This window comes from Mauremys mutica, chromosome 3 (assembly GCF_020497125.1).
Source record: "Mauremys mutica isolate MM-2020 ecotype Southern chromosome 3, ASM2049712v1, whole genome shotgun sequence".
Taxonomy (NCBI): domain Eukaryota; kingdom Metazoa; phylum Chordata; order Testudines; family Geoemydidae; genus Mauremys; species Mauremys mutica.
In genome coordinates this window covers 172,519,037-172,543,446 of record NC_059074.1, presented here as the reverse complement: position 1 = coordinate 172,543,446, position 24,410 = coordinate 172,519,037, and the positions used below count along the sequence as shown (strand labels likewise).

The following is a 24,410-nucleotide window of genomic DNA, read 5'->3' as shown; positions in this document are numbered from 1 at the left end:
TCCTTTTACGTAGGGACTGTCCAGTTTGGCCGACGTACATAGCAGAGGGGCATTGCTGGCATATGATGGCGTATATTACATTGGTGATGGTGTAGCTGATCTGGTTAGGTCCTGTGATGGTGTCGCTGGTGTAGATATGTGGGCAGAGTTGGCATTGAGATTTGTTGCATTGATTGGTTCCTGAGTTAGAGTTACTATGGTGCGGTGTGTAGTTACTGGTGAGAATATGCTTCAGGTTGGCGGGTTGTCTGTGGGCGAGGACTGGCCTGCCACCCAAAGTCTGTGAAAATGAGGGATCATTGTCCAGGATGGGTTGTAGATCACTGATGATGCGTTGGAGAGGTAAAATGCTGCACTGCTGTAGCATTTTAAGTGTAGACGTAGCCTGAGAGAATAGTGGGCCTGAAGTGAGAGCCTGTTTTTCTACCTGAAGTGGCCACCACTGTTGAAACTGCAGTAGTAAAAGAAAAGACAAGAGGTGGGCAAAAGAGGATTGAATATTGTTTTGGGGACAGTTGTTGAAAAGAATAAAATATATATTACTCTTCAAAAAGAGATTTCCCTGGTGATGGAGGAGGGCACGAGTAGTAAGGAATTCTGGGAATATTTAGTGTGGAAGTAGGGAAGAACGCTCACTAGTAACATCACAAAGGTGAACAAATGTCACCTGTGCTTGTAGAAGAATGAAAAGAATGGTGTTTGCAGTTAATGAGGAGGATGTTCCGATTTAAAAAAAAGTTTAGACTGTTGTTTAGAGTGAATATCTTTAAAATACATAGGGATACTATTTGCAAGGTGTAAGAAGAGGTGAAACTGAGGTGATGACTCATTTTCCTTTTCTGCTGGTAATGATAAATGCTTTTATTTATGTATTTGAGCAGACTAGGAATTTAAGGAGAAATTGCAGCACCAATGACAGATTTAACCCATCATGGATTCAAAGGAATACATTTGTAATAGATTTTGCTTACCTGATGATGATGTTGGTCCTACTCTTAAGAAGTTTGTTCCAGACAGCAAAGTGACATGTGGTAGCAATTATGAAAGATTGAACATGGCTGGAAGGCATAATTAGGTGGCTTTTGGTCCAGTGTACTAGTGTCTAAACAGAGACGAAGTACAAGAGAGATTTGTGAGGTGAAAGCAGTGGGTACTACTGCTGAAATATTAAATATGTAAATGTACTGGGGAAATTCAGTGGTGGCATTTGGCCCATTTCTTTCATTTGTTTCATAGTTAGCCTTAATAAATATATTTTGTGTCTTTATAGTAATATTTTTGGTGATGTGCTATGCTGTTTGTAACTGTTAATGTGCTGTAGAAAATATTTTGTATTGTTTTTATCAAAACCATTCTTCAGAGTATCCAGAATTACTTTAAATAGTTGGCAGTCTTTTACCAATTATGGTTTCTGTGGTAATTTGTTAGTCTCTAAAGTGCCACAAGGACTCTTCATTGTTTTTATGGTAATATGATTGTTTCCATAGTCGAACAGTGACTAAAACTCATTGATGAGCAATGTTCAAATGTTTTCAATAAGTTCGGAGAGGATAGAACCAGATTAATATTTAATAAATACATTTGTGCATCTTTAAAAGTTTTTAGCTCAGAAAACCTTTTTTATAATTAAATATGCAGTTTGTGGCTCACACCTTTGTTTTTATTTTCAGTTGTAGCCAGTACCTAGGGTGACCAGATGTCTCGATAAAATTGGGACCATCCCGATATTTAGGTGTTTGTCCCGCAATCTTTGTTCGGGAAGCAATTAGTCCCGATAGTCCTCTTTTTTTTTTTTTGGCTCCGCTGGCAGCACTCTTTTTGTTGTTGTTGTTGTTTTTGGTTTTTTTGCTCCGCCAGCGGACCCCGCCCCCAAGTGTCCTGATATTTTCTCCCTCTCATCTGGTCCTTACCTTTATTTACAAAGCCAGATTAAAGCAAGGCTGCTATATCCACAGGAAGTTGCCCAGGAAGGTCAGAATCTCTGTGCCTGGGTAAAATGTTAATGAATGACCACTTCATGGAGGTCAAGATGAACATTCTTGTGCAATCTGTGAATGAGGGATTTCTGACTGCATGTACAGTAATTGTCTTGTCATTTTGGAAGTAGAGTGTAAAAAAAATCTTTGTCCTCATGATGACACCTTTCTGACTTATTGCTCAGTTGCACTTTGCTTTTGATAAAGGATTGAAATTGTATCTTAGTTTGTTGCTCTTTCCTGTTAATTTTTTCCCCTGACTGCTTAGAGGAACAGCAAATGCCAGTGGTAATTGTCTTACTTCTATATAGATCTTATCATCTACATTGATCAAAGAACTCTTTGCAAACCATTCCAGGTTACTATATAAACTCAGCTTCTCCAGTACGTGTGCAATATGCATAAATGAAAAATTACAAAATAAAGGACTGTCCATAAACACAGCCACTTCAGCCCACTCCTTCCTCAGTACAGTTGCTACGATTCCCTCCTAACTTGGCTGAAATGTGGCAGCTGTTTAGCAGTGCGTTGGAACACTACAAAGCGGTTTATAACAGGCAATGAAGAATAGTGTATGTTAATGAAAATAGAGGGGAAATGTATGTACATCTGGTTTATCCTTTCCTGTAAGAAGCATTCTGGAGAGTTAGCATTGTGGTGCCATCTACTGGAAAGCTAGGAAGCAAAAGAATCTAGTTCTTTTTTCCTCCTGTTCAGAAGTTTGTAATCCTTGCCTCGGTGCGCCTGAGCGGCTGTTTTCAGAGAACTTTCCACAGTGACTCCAAGATCTTTCTTGAGTGGTAAAAGCTAATTTAGACCCCATCATTTTGAATGTATAGTTGAGATTATGTTTTCCAATATGCATTATTTTGCATCTATCAACATTTGAATTTCATCTGCCATTTTGTTGCCCAGTCACCAGTTTTGTGAGATCCCTTTGTAACGCTTTGCAGTCTGCTTTGGACTTAACTATATTGAGTCATTTTGTATCATATGCAACCTTTTCAACCTCACTGTTTACCCATTTTTCCAGAAGAGAGGAAAATTGCATATAGGGATATTGTAGGGCATATTAAGTAGTTTACATAATGTAAAAACATAACATTTGACTTAGTTTACTGTGGGATAAACTCTCCATAGTGTCAGAGCAGAGCTTGGACATAGCTGGTTACAAAGCCCTAATCCTGTGCCACCCAGCCCTGACAGAAATTAGAGCAGAGCTCTATCTACTCTAATTTATATCCCTACCATAAGATTTCTAAGGGGTCAGAACCTGCCCACATTGCACTGCCTAAATGTTGCAAAGTGGATGAAGCAGACTGGAGAATCTGGCCCAGTTGTCTTTCATAGTCAAGTTATCCTAAAATGTTATGCACTTTGATGTATAATAAGCCTTTATTTGCCAGTTTTGCACTAAATAATGTAAGAGTGTAAGAGTAGTACACACACTCTGTGTGTGTGTGTGTGTGTGTGTCTCTCTCTCTCTCTAGATGTTCTACAAACAGTTAGGCTAGAATACTAAGTGAGAACAAATGACACGCTGGGAAACCCTCCAAACTTTACAAGTTTCTTATTAATTATTTCTGCACCTTTGGTATTTCACAGCCATAGAAGAGATATACACCGCTACCTTGATATAACGCCACCCGATATAACACAAATTTGGATATAACGCAGTAAAGCAGTGCTCTGGGGGGGGGGCTGGGGCTGCACACTCCAGTGGATCAAAGCAAGTTCGATATAACACAGTTTCACCTATAACGTGGTAAGATTTTTTGGCTCCCAATGACAGCGCTATATCGAGGTCTTGGTGAATTTCATCCGTCTTGAAGTGATTCCTTAAGATCCTTTCACCCGCAATGAGATGGTAGTAAAGTCTGCAGGTCCATTCAATCCTAGGTCTCTCTAGTGAGACTGCAAGCAAGATGTCATTTCTGATGTTTGTGTATGTGTGAAAGGGAGGGATGTGGATACTTGTCCATTAAGAACTAGACTACCAAACAGCCATCAATTGGTAATGACGGAGATAATATCACCTGGGCCAGAGTCAAAGCAGCGACCTAGAATAAAAATTTTTTTATTGGATTATTAATTTCCTGTGCCGTAGATTTCCCACCAAATTTAGTTATTTTTCATTTGTTTTTTAAAAGCAGTCATGGGACACAATGGGTTCTTACTTCAAACCCTGAAATGTGTTAAACTACACTTTTTTTTTTCTGTAATCAGTTCCAAATGAGCTCTCACTGTAGGAAAAGTCAAGAATTGACTTTGTTGAGCAAATTGATTTCTCATGTATAAGGAAATCAAGTAAAAAATCCTTGGCAAGAAAAGACTAGAATCTTAACTTTAAAGATGTTGTTTGAGTTTTTGTAAAGTGCTTTTGATTGTTATCATACTTAAAAGAGTAAGACTATGTTGAGACTGTTTTGAGGGCCAGAATTATTTATGGCAGTTGCTTACTCTACCACTGCGGTGGCACCTTTGCATGTTTTTAATTTTGTTCTCTTGGCGTGATCTGTTCTACGTTAATGATCACCTTGTCATGCTAGCAGTGGAAAACTTTTTTATAAATAATTCCCAATGGTAAGATGAAAGTGTTAACAGAAATACTTTAGTGGAGGTCTAAATTAACTTAAACACTTGGCTAGATCACAGGAGAGGTTAGGCTTACAATATCTTATTACCAGCACCAATAAACCCCCATTCATTTTTTTTCATTTAGTATGTTAATTACATTCTCATTCTCTGGCATGCGCAGACACACAACAGAGGCCTATTTCAGTTTTGCATTGAATACCACAATTATATTTTACGCTTATACTTTTAGTGTTATAAATTCACACCCAAACAAATCAAATTAATCCAAACCTTCTCCCCTCCCTCATTCCAAAAACAGACTTGTTAGACTCTAATGCCACAATTTAAAAAATAGATGTTTAAAGTTAGATTCTTAAATCCATAACATAAGCACCTCAATAAGTGGCCTGACTTTCAGGTGTTGAGCACCCAGCAGTTCTTATTGACTGATTTCCAGGCCTGTGCCTTAATCACAGAATTATCCTTACCCTTTAAAACAAGTAAGTAAACTTCCATAACAAACAGAAGTATAAACACTGCTGAAAGGCATTAAAAATTGTGCTGTATACAAGGCATACACAGCCTGAGCTCAACAAATCATGCAGGAGTTGCAAAATTTCTGATAAAGTGCCCTCTGAATTGATACTAAGTTTACTAATCATGTTTTATTGCTACTCTGAGAAACGTAGAAAGCTCAATCTGGTAAACCTCATCAGAAAGCCGATGTTTTTGTGTTTTTTTGTTTTTCTTCATGTTTCTTAGAAGTGGTTATCACTTCTGCGAATATTAAAAGATACAAAAATAGGGATAAAATTCCAAAATATAACTTCCCTGCTAATCTAATTCTCAATCACAAAATATAAATTGCTCAAATAAAACAGCCTGCAACAAATAGCCTCCCTTATCTAACCTTCCCCAATTCCTCAGCCCACTCACTCCAGAAATACCCAGGAAAATAGATGTTTGCTGCATTCTCTGAAGGTCACTGGCCCTCATGCTGACACTTCTCATGATAAGATCTTGTTCTCAGTTGCTTATCACTTTGCCAAACTTTAATTATTTGGACAGAAATTTTCCATGCAGGATGTCTGCCTCAGGCTGAATGTTTTTGAAAATTTCAGCCAAAATGGTTCCCATTTCCAAGAATGAGGCTAGGGAAAAATACATAGTTTTGCCAGTGTTTAAAAAAAAAAATTGAGACCTTTTCTTTAAAATGCTCTAGTGCCCACATGCTTTGCAGCAGGGACTTGAATTTTTTTGGCGGGGATGAGGGGTTGTGCCTTTTGCTGTCCCTGTGAAAATCACCCCAAATCTGGCCAAGTTATAAGCCTTTGAAAAATCACAGTTCACACATACTCAGAAGAGACTTGCTAGAGATTGCACCTTAAAACTCAGAAGGTTCTGTCCCCATTGGGCATGCTGCAGCCTCTGAGCTCTGACTGCTGACCAGATTATGCATGCATCATCCACACAGTGATGAGCATGTTCCAGCCCAGGGGCTCAGAATGATTTTCCTTCTAATGGCTGATCTCAGCTGCTCTAGTGCTGAGTGTTGAGAAAATAAACTAGGAGAAGGAGCCAAGGAGGACATGGGAGCAGACCAAGCTTGGATGAGGAACCCAGGGAGGCAGATTGGGACTGGGAGGCAGTGGGCGGGGAGAAAGAGAGAGGTTGGATGAGGAGCCAGGAGAAGAGATCTGGGACTAGGCTGGGCAAAGAGACTGGGTACAAGGAGTTGGGGGGAGGGGAGATTGGAACTGGGCTGGTAAGGAGATCTGTACTGAGCTGTGAGGGAAATTGGGGCTTGGCCAATGAGCCTGGAGGGGACACAAGGCCTGGCTGGGCAAGTCGACTGGGACTGGGATGAGATGCTTGAGGAGTGGAGATAAGGACTGAGTAGGCAAGAAGTATGGGTCTAGGACAAGGAATCTTGGGGTAAAAAGTAGTATGTGAGCATACAATTAAAGAATGCATCATAGAGGGGCCAATTTAAGGTTCCACAGGCAATCTTAATTCTGGCATTTCCTAACTTTTGAATGCTTGACTTTGCAACCTTAATAATGTTTTAAACAAAGTTTTGTGTGTGTAGGCACATGCATACAAAAATATAGAACTAACATGTTGCTTTCCAACCATCCCTGTACTTGTATTTTGCATCCTTCTCTGTCACCCTTTGTCTTGTCTGTGAATACTGGAAGCTAGTCAGGCTTTCACCATGTGTTTGCACAGTGAATAGCCTGTACTATAAATAAATAATACTCTTTTACACCCTAATAACTATTTAGAAAAGAAATTTTGCAGTTTTTGAGAACAGACCAGCATAGTACAGCAAAATATTTTTATTTTGAGGCAGGCCTGAAACTATTTGATTTAAATGTTTACTGCACCGGATTTATTTTATTTTCTAGGAAAACATCATCATAATCAGTTCATGTTAAATGTCTTCCTTTTTTTAAATGGGGAAAATAAAACAAGTGTAAGATGCAAAAGCAAATCATCTCTATTTAAAAAAAATGGTCCCTAGCAGCATTAAAATTATAAGACTCCTCAAGAGACATCAAGACTGAGTCAGAGGTCCAAAATTCCTGTTCTACTTAGTACTCAAAGTGTCTGCATTCAGTTAGTCACAGACATTCAAGGTTCAGATGTTGCATAGTAATTTAGATAGTGTCTTCTCTAGTCGGACATGCTCAATTTAACTAAAGCTCACAATGAATCTGAAACTGCATTCTCCCATACTTTAGAAGTGAGCCAGTTGAAGAGGAAAGAGAAGCCATAACAATGTAAATTAATGTTCAGAGAAAAATACAGATCAAGATCAAAGCATGTTGCAACTTAAGAATTCTTGGGGTAGTTCAAATATCTCATTAATTACATATTGAAGATTTGCCAAAAAGCAAAATTACTCCATATTTCATAGTTCAATAATGAATAGTTTATTGTGTTAGCAGTTGTCACCAGGGGTGGTAAGTGTATACCTAGAACAAAGATCAAGATAGCAAACAAACCTTGAAGTACAAATGTTGCACCAGTATTTACGTATAAAAATATGCAGCAATGATATGTCTTACCAAAAGTACCAAAACACTGAGTTAATAAAGTTTAGTTACTATTTCAGAACATTTAGCAGAATAATTGAAAGGGACAGAGTACTAGCAGACTGAAACCTGTGATTACCTTAACCAGCATTTATTGGGAAAGTGTGGAGGGTGGGGCGTGGAAGAGGTGATACTTATTTCAAATCAACTAAGTGCTTTTGTCTGAGAGCTTTATATTGCTCCTTCCTCCCAGTTGTATTATTTTTCCAGTCACTGAGGATTACATTCCATAAGAACACATGACTCACTGTGACCTTGTACTAATATTCCCACATTTCATTTTAACACCAGTTCATCATTACAAGTTCTTCGTAGAGTTATTGCACAATACTAGGTCCTTATCTGGATAAAGGAACTTATCCAGAATGCAGTTCCATTAATTACAATGGAAGAGTGAACCAGTTGGAATTAATTAATATCAGCTCATCCTTCAAAGACTGGCTGAGGACCTTTTGCTGATAATACTTCATTTAGTCGCATCAGTTGCACTACTGTTCTATTATGCAATGTTTGTGATTTGTGATGTTCTTGAAAAATATGGGAGAATATTTAAAAGGCAACTGTACTTGCTCAGCCCTGGAATCTGAAAATTCAAAATGTTGAGAAGAAGTTTGACGTTAATAAACTATGAAATGTAATTAAAAATCAACTATAATTATAAATACCATTTCTGAGTTTAGTGATGGTAATGGGCATCTTGCTGAAAGTATTACACTGTAGGAAAGCCTATATTCTGCTTTATTACTTTTAAAGATTCAAAAAATTTTTCCTGATTATACTAGTATTGAAGCAGAAAGGAAACTTGTGTAGTCTCTTGCATTGAGCTCCCATGCTGCCCATGTTGTAAATGTTATTCAAATAATGAGGCTTCCACTTCTTTTTCCAAAGACTATTCCAAGATCTACGGTCTTGTTTGCACTAGAGAAGCTAGACAACTTCATGTGGTCCCCCTAGTATGTATGCAACAGCCTCTCACCCACACTTAGAAATGCTCCTCACAGTGCACCAGCATTGCATCTACAGCTTTTAGATTAGTCTTGCTTAAGCAAGTCTCACCATGGTGTGCCCTCTACCACATCAGTCTCCACCATTGTAGTGGCAATGTGGATGGTGACTGTTAGTGTAATAGCCTCAGTGGTAGAAACAGTACTTTCACTACCGTGTGCACCAGTCACTGCTGTTTCAGACAGGAAGATTTTCCTAATTTTTTTTTATAGCCTATGTGTTCCTTTTCTTAATTGTAGCCTTTTGTTCCATAGGGCTTAAAGCTGAACTTCAGAGAGAAAGGTCCAGAAGTAACCAAGGGAGAGTAGAGGAGGGTAGACATCAGAGACTAGGATGGTGGTGCATAATGGCTGTTTGGGTGCAATCAAGGGACAAAAGTGAGAAGACAGTGGATGCGGAGGGAAAGGAAAAGTAGCAAGAGGGCATAGGGAGTGGAGCATGAGTGATTTTTTCCCCTTCCAGCTCCCTCAATTTGCCCCTTGCTCTTCATCAAGTATATTTAATTCCAAGGAGATTTCCAAATGCGTCTACTTTTGAAGGAACGTAAATACTTGAAGATGTTGTGGGGATGGCAAAGGGAGGAGTTATTTGCTTCCTTCACACTGAGGCAGGATGATGACAGGTCTTTGTATCTGGGATTTTTTGTTTTGGCAGCAATGGAACTGGCCAGTACCAAACACTTAACAATTTTGTTTTAAGTAGCAGCTACTTAATGCACACCAGAAGAAAAAACAGCAACATATATGGCTGCTTCAGAGCTCTAGAATTCTGCCATTTTTTTCTCTTTCACGATAGTTCATTCTCTACTCCAAGCTTGGTATTGAACCAGAAGATCCCAAGGAAAAAAAGTTTTTAAATTGAGGGTAGGTCTAAACTTGTGACGGCATATAGAGTATGGGCACTGCATGAGGCACTAGCACAGGTAAAAACAGCAGTGTAGATTGTGAGGCATGGCTTAGGCAAATAGAGTAGAGCGCCCTACAAGCCTGAACCCTAGAGTATATACTCTACACAGGCTCTCTGCAAGCCCAGCCATTGCCTTCCATGTCTATACTATGAACAGTGTAGTGCCATGCTGCCCCGCTGATGGTGCCTTTCCTAGCCATGAGGGAGACAGCAGGGAACGGTCTGGCAAAGGGAAGGCAGTGGGGAAAGGCTCCAGCAGTTCAAGTCCAGAGACTTGTCCTGCTGCCTCCACACTACCAGAGCCATTCACAGTGATGTATAGCTGCACACAGCAATGAGTGTGGACACAGCCTTTTACTGCAATGCGCACAAACCTATATACCACTGCAATTGTAGAGAAGATTTTAGCTACTCCTCAGTTCCTTTACCCTCTTTTTTTGTATTGCAGTGGCATAGCCCCCACAAAATAAAGTTTCCCGGTAAAGTGAAATTTAGTAAAAAGATCTTAGTTGTCATTAATATTTATTGAGGAGAATTCATCTCTCCAAGAAAACATCCTCTTTCATCTCCATTGCTTTAGTTTTAATTTTTTCTCAATTTACTGCTTGATACATTTGTTGACCTGACATGGGTGAGAATAGGGGTTATTGGTGATGTTCTCCTTCATGAGATTTTCCTTAACTTCCATGCTAAACAGACTTGGAAGTACCTTTGGGTGCCAAATGTATTTCTTCAGAGACAAAGTCTACCACCAGACATTGTTCCTGACTCTGTTCTCCTCGCATAAGCAATAGGGGTTTTGCCTGGGTCAAGAGCACAGAAACCCAGATCTACATAAGTACTTATGCGTCTAAACCACAGACTTAGGCACCTAAGTCTAGGGTTGAGGTGCCAAAGTCTCAGGTTTTGTTCCACAGTGATCCAGAAAACTTCTGCCAAGCCCAGTAGGCACCTAAACTCATTAGGTGCCTATGTTTCAGCCTCTCGATTACGCGTACTGCTTCCTCTCTTTATGCGTCTGGACACCTATCTCCCACCTAAGTGGTGGTTTCCCATTTGTGGATTTCTAAACAGAGATAGGGCCTGGTTGTGCATTGCTAAAGGAGGAAAAAGAGAGAGGCACCTCCATGCAGCCTAGGCTAGGCACCTATCTTGGAGAGAGAAGTTGGGGCTTAGCACACACCTCCTGCTGTCAGCATCGCCCATTGGCTAGCTTAGATGGCCCCCCGCCTAGCGTGCTGGCTTTTGAGCCTATCTCTCTCCACTCAGCTTTGTGGCTCCGTATTGTTCCTGTGATTTTTCTAGATGCCTAAAAGTCAGGTGCCATGACACTCAGCATTGCAACACTTAGGTCCCTTTGTCGATCCCACCTCTAGTGATTACTTAAAAACCTGAGGCTTTAATAACCTTATGTAAATCATGTTGTCCTCCATTATTTTATTCATGTGCACAGTTAGGCAATTTGAATATAAAGAGGTTGAGGTATCCTCTTCAGGTGCTGGGTAACTAACTTGATCTCTTTTCCATGTTCTCATATAACAGAGTTATTGATTTATTAACACCACCCTTTACATGTGTAATTAGAGTATTAAAAGCCTAATTTGTTTTGTGCAGTTTGCAGTAAGTGAAATGCCTATTTATACAAATCTTTAACAAGAATTAATCTGTGGTTTAATATAAAATACACCGCTACCTCGATATAACGCCACCCGATATAACACGAATTCGGATATAACTCAGTAAAGCAGTGCTCTGGGTGGAGGCAGGGCTGCTCACTCCTGTGGATCAAAGCAAGTTCAATATAACACGGTTTCACCTATAACGCGGTAAGATTTTTTGGCTCCCAAGAACAGCGTGAGTCGAGGTAGAGGTGTAAAATCAACTTTCCTAAAACGTATTTTATTGTATTTGCACTTATAATATAGGCTATCCTATTAAGGGTTTTGATTCACATACTTTTCTTTTAAAAAGTACTTTTCTTTAAAAAAGTCGGTGAATCAAGGCCTTAAATGGAATAGCTATCACTTAAGAAAAGTTTTAAAGGATTAAAAATAGCTGTTGGAAGCCTGAAACGAAAGGGACACCCTCAACTTGAAATTTAGTCAATTAAAAAATAAGAATAAAAGGTACTTTTCAGGTACTGCCCCTGTCCCCAGATTAAATTGTCACTTCTCATATTTCTGCTAATAGTCACAATCTTTCTAAAAATATTACATCATTTGTGACTTTATGAACCTCCTGACCCTGCAAAGACTTTAACAAATGCTTAACTTTAGTCACTATGAATAATCCCATTGAGGCCAAGGGAACTACTCACAGTGTATAAAGCTAAGCAGATCCTTAAATCTTTGCAGGATCGGGGCCACAGATAGTAATTCAGGTTTAAACTTTTTGTTTTGCAGCATCACCCACAATGTTCTAGGAATTCAGTATACAGATATACACTATGTTTTGGAAAACATAGTCCTTGGCCTAAGGAGCTTACACTCTAAGAATTCAAGCAGTATACCGGGATGGGAAAGAAGGATATAATCAAGCTGTAGAATTATATACTCCTTAATGTAAAGAAAAAAAATTAAATGCAAAGACTTCAACTATAACTACCCCTCAAACTATGCTTTATTAGCTAACCAATTTTTTGTAGGTGACACGGAAGAGTTGGGACTTGCTTTCCTTCTTCTTGGAGCCAGATCTTCAACTGTGCCCCTTTCACTGGATGCAGCTGTGACGGGGAGAAGCCAAAAGTGTGGGGAGGGGATAAGCTATACCGGCACAGCTGGGCTTTTATCGGTATAAGCTGGACCCACATTAGAAGCACTTTGCTGGCACAGTATACCAATATGCTTAAAACTGTAAAGCACTCCTACTGTAGATCTGGCCATAGAGTAGGTTAAGGTTAAGCATAAGGGCTGCTTTCAGGTTGCTGGCTGGATATGGTCCCTATGGAACCTGCCAGAGATTGACAGAGTGTATTGTGCTCCAGCCATGGTCCTGACACTCCCATCCATGCTCCAACACATCCCCTATGCTGAGGGCTGCAAGTGTCATCAGAGCTGTCTGACTGAAACCTTGCTGGGGATTCCTTCCAGCTTAGGGGGGAATGTCTCCTTTCCATTCCCTTAGCTTCATCTGAAGAGCACAAAGGTCCCAGAGCTGTGGGACAGAAACTAGTCACTAATGTTATAAACCAACATTCAAGTAGCAACTTGGTTTCCTATATTTTTGTTGGGTCCCCATGTGTGACCAATATGATAAACAGTATCCTTTTTAATGAAATGGTGTCTGTTAGCACAAGATACAGAATTATTTTTTTTAATTAAAATTTTGAATTTAAATGCAATTCACGGTTTGTGTTTGGCAAGAAGGGTTTCCCACTCACAGAATTTGGGAGTAAGCAAAAAGGAGCAGCTTTAAATGGAACAGCACAATTACCAAATTCTTAGGTATATGTTAAATTTTAATTGTATTTGTCTTTTAAACTGTGTTAATCTCCATGTTCATATTACCACTATTTCTTTATTTCAGTAAGCAGACCGTATTAACCTGTATCCTTATTCTCTTCTAAATTTAGAATGAATAGGTGAATAAAAAAATAGGTGTTACTCATTTTCAGAACCTGGGAGATTCTCCATGTTTCTCTTTAATAAATACTTTTAGCAGTCAAATGGCACTCGGGAAGTATTGTTTTTCTGCTGACTACTGAGGTACAGTTTTCTTTGTGAAAGGTGATAAAGGCAGCAAGTGGTAAATGTCCTAAGTCCATCCCCTCTAGAATTTCTGCTGTCTGCAATTATTTCCTAACAAACCCTGTTTCAAAGCAAGTCTGGTATGTAGAGGGTAGACATTTTTAATACTTAGGACATCTATCTGCTGCTGTGAGAGCTAGAAGATTTTCTTTCTTCCATGTTCGAAGAGTGAGTTTTAAACAGTTCCGTGATAAATATATTTTTGTGTGTCTTATGGCTCAAGAAAGAATTTCAAGTAATTATTTTATTCATGAAGGATATTTGTTGCACAGGACTGAATAAACTGAGTTGTGAACTTCTTTAATTATGATAAGATGAGACCTTTAAAGCCAACACCGAGTATCACTATGCTTTGTGGACCAAGACTAGAAAAAATATGTGCAAGAACTTCCAACAAGTTTTGAACACTTTGTTTTGAAAAACTGTTATACTTTGACTTTTTCTTAACTTGATGTCAAGGAAAGGCCTCTCTTAAAAAGTTATTATGAACAAGTACAGCTACAAACCAGAGATTCAGGCAATGAAATGGAAACCAGATGATTTAGTTGTATGTAATATGGGGAAAGATATTTCTCTAGAGGACTAAAATGATCTAATCTCCTTTGATTGTATGAAACATTATTAAAGGAATCTGCTTACAGAATAGATTTTACATAAATGGTCTTTTTTTAAAAAGGGAACTTCCTCATTTATAAATGAATTTGAAATGACAGAGTACAGTAAACTGAGCACATTTTCCAACAACAATTCCAGGCCGACATTCTGGGGGTGCTAAGACAAAAGTTAGTAATTTTCTCTCTCTCTCTCTCTCTCGCTCATCTGTCTTCTGTTTTTAACCTTTGATATGTTCAAAAGGACTGTCAGGCTGAAGCAGTGACTCTGGAGAATAGGTCAGGGCTATGGACCTTCTTGGGTTTTTACCTGCTGCTTGTTCTATAATTTGGGTATTTTTCTTCTCCCGTTTTACCAATGCACATATTTGCCATCTCTCTTCCTATATCCTCATCTGGAAGAGCCGTCAAAGGGCTTCATGTAAGCAGGTTCTCTGTATATATTGCATGGCTGTAGAATTGGGCTCCAGCTTTCCAGACTCTCTTCCCTAGCCCACTAGGTCAATGGAATTTCTTTCCCTTAAAGACGTTGCATATTTTGTGATGTGTACACACACAAAATATTAGATAAATGTCTGTCTGCAGCAATACGACACTGGGTTGTGATTTCATGTTATATGATGAGAATAGGGTTAGCCCTGTTCAGTACATAGAGAAGAGGTACAAAGAAAACTTGGGATGCTGCAAAAAGTGTTCCTAGTGAGTCTGTAGCTGGTGATTTCCTTTGTGTGAATACTGAATCAATGCAGCAGCATGATCCTAGGGACATTGTGCTGCTGAAGCTGCCATTTTTGGGATGAGATGTTAAACTGAAAACCTGACCTGTCATACATTAAAAAGAGAGGCATGTATCATGTTGTGTTTAAGGTACTCAGTATATCTGGATTCAATCCCCAGATTTGCCATAGCTTCACTGTGAACGTCACTAATTCAATCCCTCGCTTCAGTAAAATGAGGATGATAATATTACCCTACTTTACAGGGTATTTGTGAGTCACTGAGTTACTAGGATGGCATAATAACCATGTAATTACCTACCTATCTAGATCCCATGGCACTTCTTACAAAAAGTAAAATTTGCTAAATTTCAGCATGATTTATTGTATCCCGTCTACCTAAAAATCCTCCTTTAATTTCATTCTTCTAAAACCTATTGTTGCTCTTGGATAGCACAATGTTGTTGTTTGTGAGCCCCAACAGGATTTTTATACTGAGCTCTAAATATTGAACCAATTTGTTCTATTTATATTTGCATTGAATGACAACTTTTCTTCTATAATTTGCACTATTCTGCAAACTAAAGCTAAATTATTGTTTGACAATTACTCGTGTAAAACCAATTAGGAAACAGTTTATAGACACGTAACTCTAGTTTTTAATCTTTGTTCGCATAGTCTGTGTCCTGCCTTTTCTGTTTTGTTTGTATTTTATCATTCTTGGTATGTATACTTCATTCCACTGTACTCAATGTTTGGGGGTTTTTCCCCCCAATTCTTAGTATAATACAAAAGTTTAAAAAGAGTATATTTTGAGGACACATAATAGGCTACCAGGAGAAATGTTCACATCTGGCATGATCAAAGGACTTGTGGTATATGAATGTGTATGTGGGAGGTCTATTTCTTCCTCGGGTGGATTAACAAAGAAAACCCAAACCACTATAGTACTTATCCCTCCCCCTTTATGAAAATTTACTTCCTGAACATAGAAAAACATCTAATACCTTATTTTTATCTTCTATTTTCATTTTAAGCAGTATTATTAATTCTTATGCTTTATCTTGTAACTACTAGTTTAAAACACAGAGCATTCTGTGTATTTCAACCACTGAAGTGGCTTTATTTAACAAGATAATAATCTTGTTTATGACTGACATTTTTGCATGTTGTAACTTATACATGTCCTAGAGTTTTGAGAACTGATAAGTGATCATTTCAACACTTCTGCAGTGAATGAGCCTATAGATCCTGCCCTTTATGGAATGCTTACATTGTTTGTTATGTTCATTAGTAGCTTCTTGCAGTCTGACTCTTCAGATTCAATTCCTGCTATTTTATTTTTCGTTAGTAGTAGTAAGTTGAATGACTATATAAGTATAAAATATTTAAATGATACAGACAACTGGTTCTGAACAACATTGTTTACAATGTGAGAGGCTTATAATACTGGGTCATTGAATCACTTTCATTAGGACTCTACAGTCACATTACTCTGAATTATGAACACAATATCAAGTAATATATAATATAAGGCTAATTGAAATCAGTGATGTTTGTCTATTGCCTATAAACATTAAATACTTCAGTGAAAACTATGTACATTCTTTTAAAGTTACCTATAAAGAAAGTTGTATTCTTCCTCTTTATGCATGCATATAACATCAATTATTGTCCTTTTACTTTGCACTTATGTAGTACTATTCATCTTCAAAGCATTTTACACATATATAGTCATTGATCTACTCCATGCCGGATTTTCAGGTTGCTATGTCTACCTATGATCTCAATATGAGAAATTATACAGATGAGTGATGGATAAAGTAACAGCAAAAATACTTCAATAATCTAGTTCCTGTACATCAGTGTCTCTAATTATTAATGTTAATCGTTCAGTTAATTAGAGTAATAGAACATATGCTGTCTTGGGGTAGTGAGTAAAGAAAGGGTGGATTGATTCAATGTATGCAGCTGGACATATAGTCAGTCCCAAAAAGAAGTGATCAACGTCAGTGATTGGGCTATGCTACTGACCCCCAGGAACTGGTTTGGATATGGATAGAGATTTCTTTACTGTTTTTAATTAAATAAATACTACTGGGAATTGTGCGATTATGGGAGACTTGAACTTCCCAGGTAGAGATTGGAGGACAAGTGCTACTAAAAATAGTAGGACCCATATTTTCCTGGATGTGATAGCTGACAGATTTCTTCACCAAACAGTCAGCGAGGTGATGCCATTTTAGATTTGGTATTGGTGAGTAGTGAAGACCTCACAGAAGAACTGGCTGTAGGGGACAACCTTGGTTCTTCGAGTGCTTGCTCATGTCCATTCCTGTGTAGGTGTGTGCGCTTGCCACATACACTAGTGCCAGAAGTATCTGTAGGGGACTGGCTCTGGTGCCCTCTGGAGTGGCATGCGTATGCACTGGTGTAAGGGGCGCCGCTGACTCCCCCCACCCTCACTTCCTTCTGACCGCCAGTGACGGTGCTGGAATGTCTCCTTGCATCAGCAAGCTTACTCTTCTCAACTGTGCCTAGTTGTGAACTTTCTGTATATAGTTGTTAGAAATTCATTAGTTTTATAGTTCCCTTAGTGTAGATTTAGTGTTAGTTTGTTAGTCCCAAACGGGACTTAGCATAGGGATGGGGCATGCCCCAGTCCCCAGGCTTCAAACCTTGTGACTGTTGCAAGAAATCCATGCCAATCAGCAATCCCCACAGAAGCTGTCTGAAGTGCTTAGGGGAAACCCGTGTGAGCGACAAATGTCGCATTTGCAAGAGCTTCAGACTGCAGACCAAAAAGGAACGGGACATTCGTCTCTGAGCAGGGCCGTCCCTACCCATACGCAAAGTAAGCAGCTGCGTTGGGCACCAGGAAATTTGGGGCACTACATTTCCTGGTGCCCTGCGCAGCTGCGTGCCCCATGGCCCCTGCCCCTGGTCTGCCCCAGCCCCGACTCTTCCCGCCCCCACCCCCACCCCACCCTTTCCCCAAAGCCCCCGCCCTGCTCCGCCTCCAATCCCCTGAGGTCTGCTGCAGGGGTGGGGCCTGCACTTACTGCACAGTAAGTAGAGCGACCCGGCCCCAGCCTGCTCCGCTCCGCCGGTGAGTGCTGGGGGGCGGTTCCCCTCTGCCTCCCAAGGCTGGGAGCCAGGGGAGCAGATCGGAGCGAGCTGTAGCCGTGGGGTGGTTGCGTAGGGCACCAAAATGTCTAGGGACGGCCCTGTTTCCGAGCGCTCCTTATGGAGTTGGCCCTGGCACCAGCCTCAGAGCCGACCATATAGAACTCTGCTCCTTGCACCGCAGCCTCAGTGCAGAGCGCACCACCGGCACTGGCCTCAGACCGGCACCGATCCCCATCCCTGGTACCGACTAAAAAGCAAAGAAAGGCCAAGAGGGGGCGATCCCCTATGTCCCGTAAAGGGAAGGAGAGGACCGGAGAAGAGCAAAGACCTGTGAGAGGCAGGTCTTCCCCTCCAGATAGTGGCCAGGCTCTGACTCCCGCTGAGTGGTTGGGCCCACTCAAAGATCCGCCCGCCACCCTGGGGAGCAGCAGAGGCACTTGGCACCTGGCAGTGCTATCCACGCCTGAGGCCTTTCAGGCCACAAAAGACGTTCTGTCCCTGCCGGTGCCACCCATGCCGGCCACTGAGGTGCCCCGTTCAAGGGGTAAACCAGCCTTGGGACCCTTTCAATGGTCCCCATCAGTGCGGCACTGTTCCTCGCCGCAGGGGGCACCCTGTCAGCACTCGCCCAAACAGCACCACTAGCCCCCAGATGTGGGTCAGATTGCCTGCCAGAGTACCCGGCATAGGTCCCCGGACTCCAGGCAGTGTTCTTCGGGCTCCAGGCGGCGATCACCAATGGTCTGCACAGACCTGCAGGAGCGGCACCAGTTCCACATGGGAAATTATTAGTTAAATTGGAGAAGATGGGGATTAATATGAGAACTGAAAGGTAGAGAAGGAACTGGCTAAAGCGGAGATTACAACAGATCATATTGAAAGGTGAACTGTCAGGTTGGAGGGAGGTTACTAGTGGAGTTCCTCAAGGACTGGTCTTGGAACCAATCTTATTCAAGATTTTTATTACTGACTTTGGCACAAAAAGTGGTAGTAATAAAATAAATGGTGGTAGTAATAAAATAAAATAAAATTTGCAGATGACACAAAGTTGGGAGGTATTGCCAATACAGAGGAGGACTGGAATATCATACAAGAAGATCTGGACAACCTTGAAAACTGGAGTAATAGAAATGGGATGAAATTGAATAGGGCAAAGTGCAAGGTCACGTGCTTATGAACTAACAACAAGAATTTTTGCTACAAGCTGGAGATTTTTCAGTTGGAAGCGACAAAGAAGGAGAAAGGCCTGAGTGTACTAATTGATCACTGGATGTTTATGAGCCATGATATGTGAAAAAGGCTAACACAATCCTAGGGTGCATCAGATGAGGTTTTTCGAGTAAAGATAGAGAAATGTGTTAGTACCATTATATGAGGCACTGGTGAAACCTCGTCTGGAATACTGTGTGCCATTCTGGTCTCCCATGTTTAAGAAAGATGAATTCAAACTGGAACAGGTGCGGAGAAGGGCTGTTAGGATGATCCGAGGAATGGAAAACCTGCCTTATGAGAAGATACTCAGTGAGCTTGGCTTGTTTAGCCTAACCAAACACAGGCTGGGGGGAGACATGATTACTCTCTATAACTACATCGGAGGGGTAAATACCAGGGAGGGAGAAGAGTTATTTAAGTTAAATGCCAATGTTGCCACAAGAACAAATTGATATAAATTGGCCATTAGCAAGTTTAGGTTGAAATTAGACAAAATTGATAAGTTTATGGAGAGGATGGTATGATGAGACTGCCTACAATGGTATACAGCTGGTATGCAACTGCTAGTAGCAAATATCCCCAGCGGCCAGTGATGGAGCACTAGATGGGGAGGGCTCTGAGTTACTATAGAGAATTCTTTCCCAGGTTCTTTCTAACTGTTGGGTCTTGACAAAATGCTTAAGGTCTAACTGACCTCTATATTTGGGGTTGGGAAGGAATTTTCCCCTGGGTCAGATTGGCAGAGACCCTGGAGGAGTTTCACTTTCCTCTGCAGCATGGGGAACAGCTCACTTGCAAGTTTAAACTAGAATAAGTTGCACTGGTCCTGGGGTTAGGGTGACCAGATAGCAAGTCTGAAAAATCGGGATGGGGGTGGGAGGTAATAGGAGCCCATATAAAAAAAAAAACAAATATCGGGACTGTCCCTATAAAATTGGGACATCTGGTCACCCTAATCAGGGTAATCTGTGTGGCGGGCCGTGAGACAGTTTGTTTACATTGACTGTCCACAGGCACAGCTGCCCGCAGCTCCCAGTGGCTATGGTTCACTGTTCCCAGCCAATGGGAGCTGTGGGAAGCAGCGGCCAGCATGTCCCGTCTTCCTGCTTACCCTCTTCTAAACTCTTAAGACAGAGAAGTTGCTGTTCTCTCTTTCATCCCCTTCCCATATCATTGTACTCTCCCTTCACAGAGAATTGGATAAGTACATGGTAGATTGGTCCATCAATTCTAGTGACCAAAATGATCAGGGACACAACCTGATGCTCTGGGTGTCCCTAAACCTCTGACTGCTGGAAGCTGGGACTGGATGACAGGAGAATGGATCACTTAATAAATTGTCCTGTTCTGTTTACTCCTCTGAAGCATTTGGCACCAGCCACTGTAGGAAGACAGGATACTGGGCTAGATGGACCATTGGTCTGACCAGTATGGCCATTCTTATGTTCACAGTCTCCTGTCCAGGCTCCCCCTCGTACCCTTTCAGTACCTTGCCCTATCCTGTCCAGTATCATGCCCCTTCTCCCTCCCATTTCCTGTCAGGTCTCTATGCCCACAGTAGCCTTGCCTGCACCCTCCCATTCCTTTGCCCAACAGTCTCACTGCTTTCTTTCCTTCCTTTGCATTTGTGTTTGCCTAGTCCTAGTGCAGATGTCAAACTCCATTGTGGATGTGTTGTTCAATTTGCATATCTGAAAAATCAGCTGTAAAGTAAGTGGAAAATACACAAGAGAGATCCTCGCTGCAGCTCAGAGGGAGTTGCTTCCAGTTTAGTCTTTTTTCTGTCTGCATTTTTGTTCATTTTTAATCTCAACAATCCTTTTCCTTCATCAGATGAAATGAATCCTCAGACAGAGGAAGTCAGTGCCAGCCTCCAAGTGGGACTAACTTTCTGGGTAGCTGTGATTACATCATTCCACCTTCCTTTGTCCTGGTAAAAAGGTGTCTTGAAGAACAGCATTACTTTAAAAATAAGCCCTTTGCATGAATAGCTTTTCTCTGGTGAATATAGATGAACCTTGCTAAAATCCATTTTACATCATGCTCTAGACAGGGAGTTTGCCTGCACTAGGATTTCCCCCCTATATTTTCCCACTGTTACTACCACTAGTGAGCTCTACTGCTGATAGCAACAATGGGAACTCTATTGTAGACAGAGCTCTAGAAGGTTGCTGGCATTTTTACCATAGTCATCGAGAGCAAGCAAACACAGTGATTAAAACATAATTTGCACCAGCTGGAAATCTAGGGAAGAAACGCAGTGTAGAGAAGAGCTTATGGGTACAGTTTATAGCGTAGTGGTTTATCCATTTCTGCACTGTCCAGGGAAACTATATTAGCATCCTGCTAGCAAGACCTGTGTTTAACCCAATTCTGGCCAAAGATGCCTTGAACTCTTATGTAAACGGCCTGAATTTTTCTGGCTTTTGGGTTTATTTTAACCTTAGTTGTTTTGTCTATATTTGTAGCCCACAAAAGCTTATGCTCAAATAAATGTGTTAGTCTCTAAGGTGCCACAAGTACTCCTGTTCTTTTTGCGGATACAGACTAACACGGGTGCTACTCCGAAACCTGTCATAATACTGAATGTTACTATCTGCACAACAGTAATTTTTAAATGTAATTGTCTTAGGTGTTTCATGTATTATTTTGAAATAAGAAAAGAGCCCAACCCTCACAGTTGGCTAAGCATATAGTTCTAACTACTTGTGACTGTAAATTAGCATTCTAAATTTGCTTAAGTTCAGCCTTGGTATTCATATGAGAGCTCACTTATATGCCACTGTTAATGTAAAATGATGTTTGGTCTCAATTTACATTATTGTTCCTGTTTTCTCTCCATAGAGTTTGCCTTTCGTGTAGTAAATGCATCCATGGCCTTGGATTTAGCATTTGGCATACTGTGTGAGCTGCTTCAGCAGTGGAATCAAACCAGTGCTGGTGTCCCAGTGTTACTGGAGTGGCTGCTGGGAGAGGATGAGCAAAAAAAAGATTTGGAGACTACAACACTGGTAATAATAATAACTACTTAATTTCTGGAAATGGAACAGACTTAAATTTTAAAGTAAAATCTTCACAGTGACAACAGTCTGTTTAAAATAAATAAATAAATTGGGCCTGATCCTGCAATTCTCATATAAGTAGTCCCATTGATGTCAACACTAAATCATACCCTTTTTTTAAAAAGTGTAATGGTCTTCCTGGGTTATTTTAACATATCAGTTGTCGCTCAACATTTCAAAGATGCAGGGCCTGATTTTCAGAGGTGCTGATCAGCTATAGAACTGATTGACATTAATAGCTGTTTTAGATGCTCAGCATGTCTGAAGTCCAAGCCCATTACTCCTGCTACTATTGGTTTGCTTCATGCTATTGTACTAGTTTTTCCAGAGCTTTCAAATTTTGTTATATTCTGTGGGCTCAATACTACGAAGTCTTACACACATGAATCATCCTCACTCATTGAAACCGTTGACTTCAGTAGGTAGGACTATTTGCACAAACAAGACTTCGCAGGATTGGGCCTACAGAACTTAATATTGTAAGTTAGGTGCTAACTTGCCTTTGAAAGGCCAAGAAATATGAATATAATACTATAAACTGGTAGTAGTGGCAACAGCTACATCTTTAAAACACTGGCTGACAACTGATATGATAAAATGACCATTCAAATGTCTTATGAAACTTTTCTTAAGCATTTGGGTTAGGTATGTCTTTTTGATGTTCTACTACTGTTGTGTTGACAGATGTAATTTTCCTTTATTAATTAATCTACTCCAAAAGCTCCATGATATACCCAGTTACCATACTGATTACAGAGGTCTCTGTATAATACAAGACAGTGACACAGTGGAAGGCAAGCTAATTCTGCACTCCCCAACGCACATTTTAATATTTAGGCTGATTTTTTACTTCCACTATTTCAAAAATAAAAGTTACATCATAAGCGCCTGATTTCTGGAGATATGTCATTGGCACACTGGGAAACTTTGTTTTTTGCTTTCCAAATCTTTGAATAAATTGAAGATACGTATATGAATTCTTACCCTCACATAAAACAGCAAATAAACTGTTTTGGTAATATTTTATATCAGCATTATTTCTCCTTAATGTTGTTTAATATTGGATTATTTCCCCTTTATCATCAAACCACTGATCCTTCTTGTTTTTCTTTTCATTGAGATGGAAGATGACAACCTGTTTAATAAAGGGGAAGTGAATTTTTGGGCAGAGACGCTGACTAACGTCAGACAGCTTAGTAAACATCTGTTCTTGCTCATACCAGCCACTCGCTTAAATTCGCCAGATCAAGGAGAATTCCTTCGATTGGCAAGAAGAGCATCTGATCAAGCGAAGCTTGTTACACAGCTTCTTAAAGAGCTACCTCCAACTCCAGAATTTTCCAAAACTGTGGAATTCACAAGATTAGCCATTCAGAACGAAAGAATATCAACTTGCCTTAAGATATTAACCTTGCTTGAACTTGATGATGCTTGCAAGAACAAAGAAAATCCTGAAAAATGAAACACCGGCAGCTTGTCCTGTGCTGGTTGTATACATTTTACTACATTGGGAACAAAGAGTTGAATTCTCTCTAGGTTTGGGACGGGATATATTTGTTTAATGACTGTAGTAAACTTTTTTAATAGTACATGCTAAAAACACATTTTTCATGAGTCCATTGAATCTTTGTCAGACTTGCTGTAGGAGAATATTTTTTTAATGCATTTACTAATTTCATTCAGACCAGCATAGTTTATTGGAGCTACTGTAGGACGCAAAGCAGCTAACCTTAATATTTTCCATTCATCCAGGTGCAGGCCACCTGCAAATCTGGTGTGTTTTATCCCACAAGTTGTTTCCTCCTCTACTCCAATGCCATAATTCTTGACTTTGTTTTTCCTTTTGTCAGCATGTAGAAATTCTTAACATACTCAGAGTATTAACCTGATACTATTTTATTTTGATTTTTTTAAAAACTGTTCTTAAAAAAAAAAATATTGACTTCCTTTGCTTGCCCATTCCTGAATCAGAGTTTTTAACTTCATTTAACTTCATTCCATTTTTAACCAGAGGGAAGTAAAGGCAGGGCCGCCCAGAGGATTCCGGGGGCCCGGGGTCTTCGGCGGCGGGGGGCCCTTCCGTTCCGGGACCCGCGGCGGGAGCCTCCCGCCGCCGAATTGCCGCCGAAGCGCAGCCCGGTCTTCGGCGGCAATTCGGTGGCGGGGGGGGGGGGTCCCCGCCGCGGGCCTTCAGGGCACTTCGGCGGCGGGTCCCGGAACAGAAGGGGCCCCCCGCCACCAAAGACCGGGCTGCGCGGCGGCGGGTCCCGCTTCCCCCGCCCCGGCCCCAGCCTCAGCCTCTTACCCGAGCCCCTGAGCCCCGCCCCGATCCGCGTGGTGAGGGGGCGGGGCTGTGAGCTCCACGCCAAGCG

The 24,410-nt window shown here is 40.7% G+C and overlaps 1 protein-coding gene across 2 annotated transcripts in view; it reads left to right on the top strand.

Annotated features, from left to right (window-relative positions):
- The window catches only part of THADA (THADA armadillo repeat containing), a 338,022-nt gene extending 313,878 nt beyond the window's left edge, over positions 1 to 24,144 (top strand). For both annotated transcript variants that reach the window (XM_045011459.1, XM_045011458.1), the window contains 2 exons: positions 21,821 to 21,987; positions 23,159 to 24,144. In XM_045011459.1, coding sequence (XP_044867394.1) covers positions 21,821 to 21,987; positions 23,159 to 23,500 — 509 coding nt within the window. In that variant the 3' untranslated portion in view covers positions 23,501 to 24,144. The remainder of the gene's footprint in view (positions 1 to 21,820; positions 21,988 to 23,158) is intronic.
- The last annotated feature ends 266 nt before the right edge of the window (positions 24,145 to 24,410 follow it).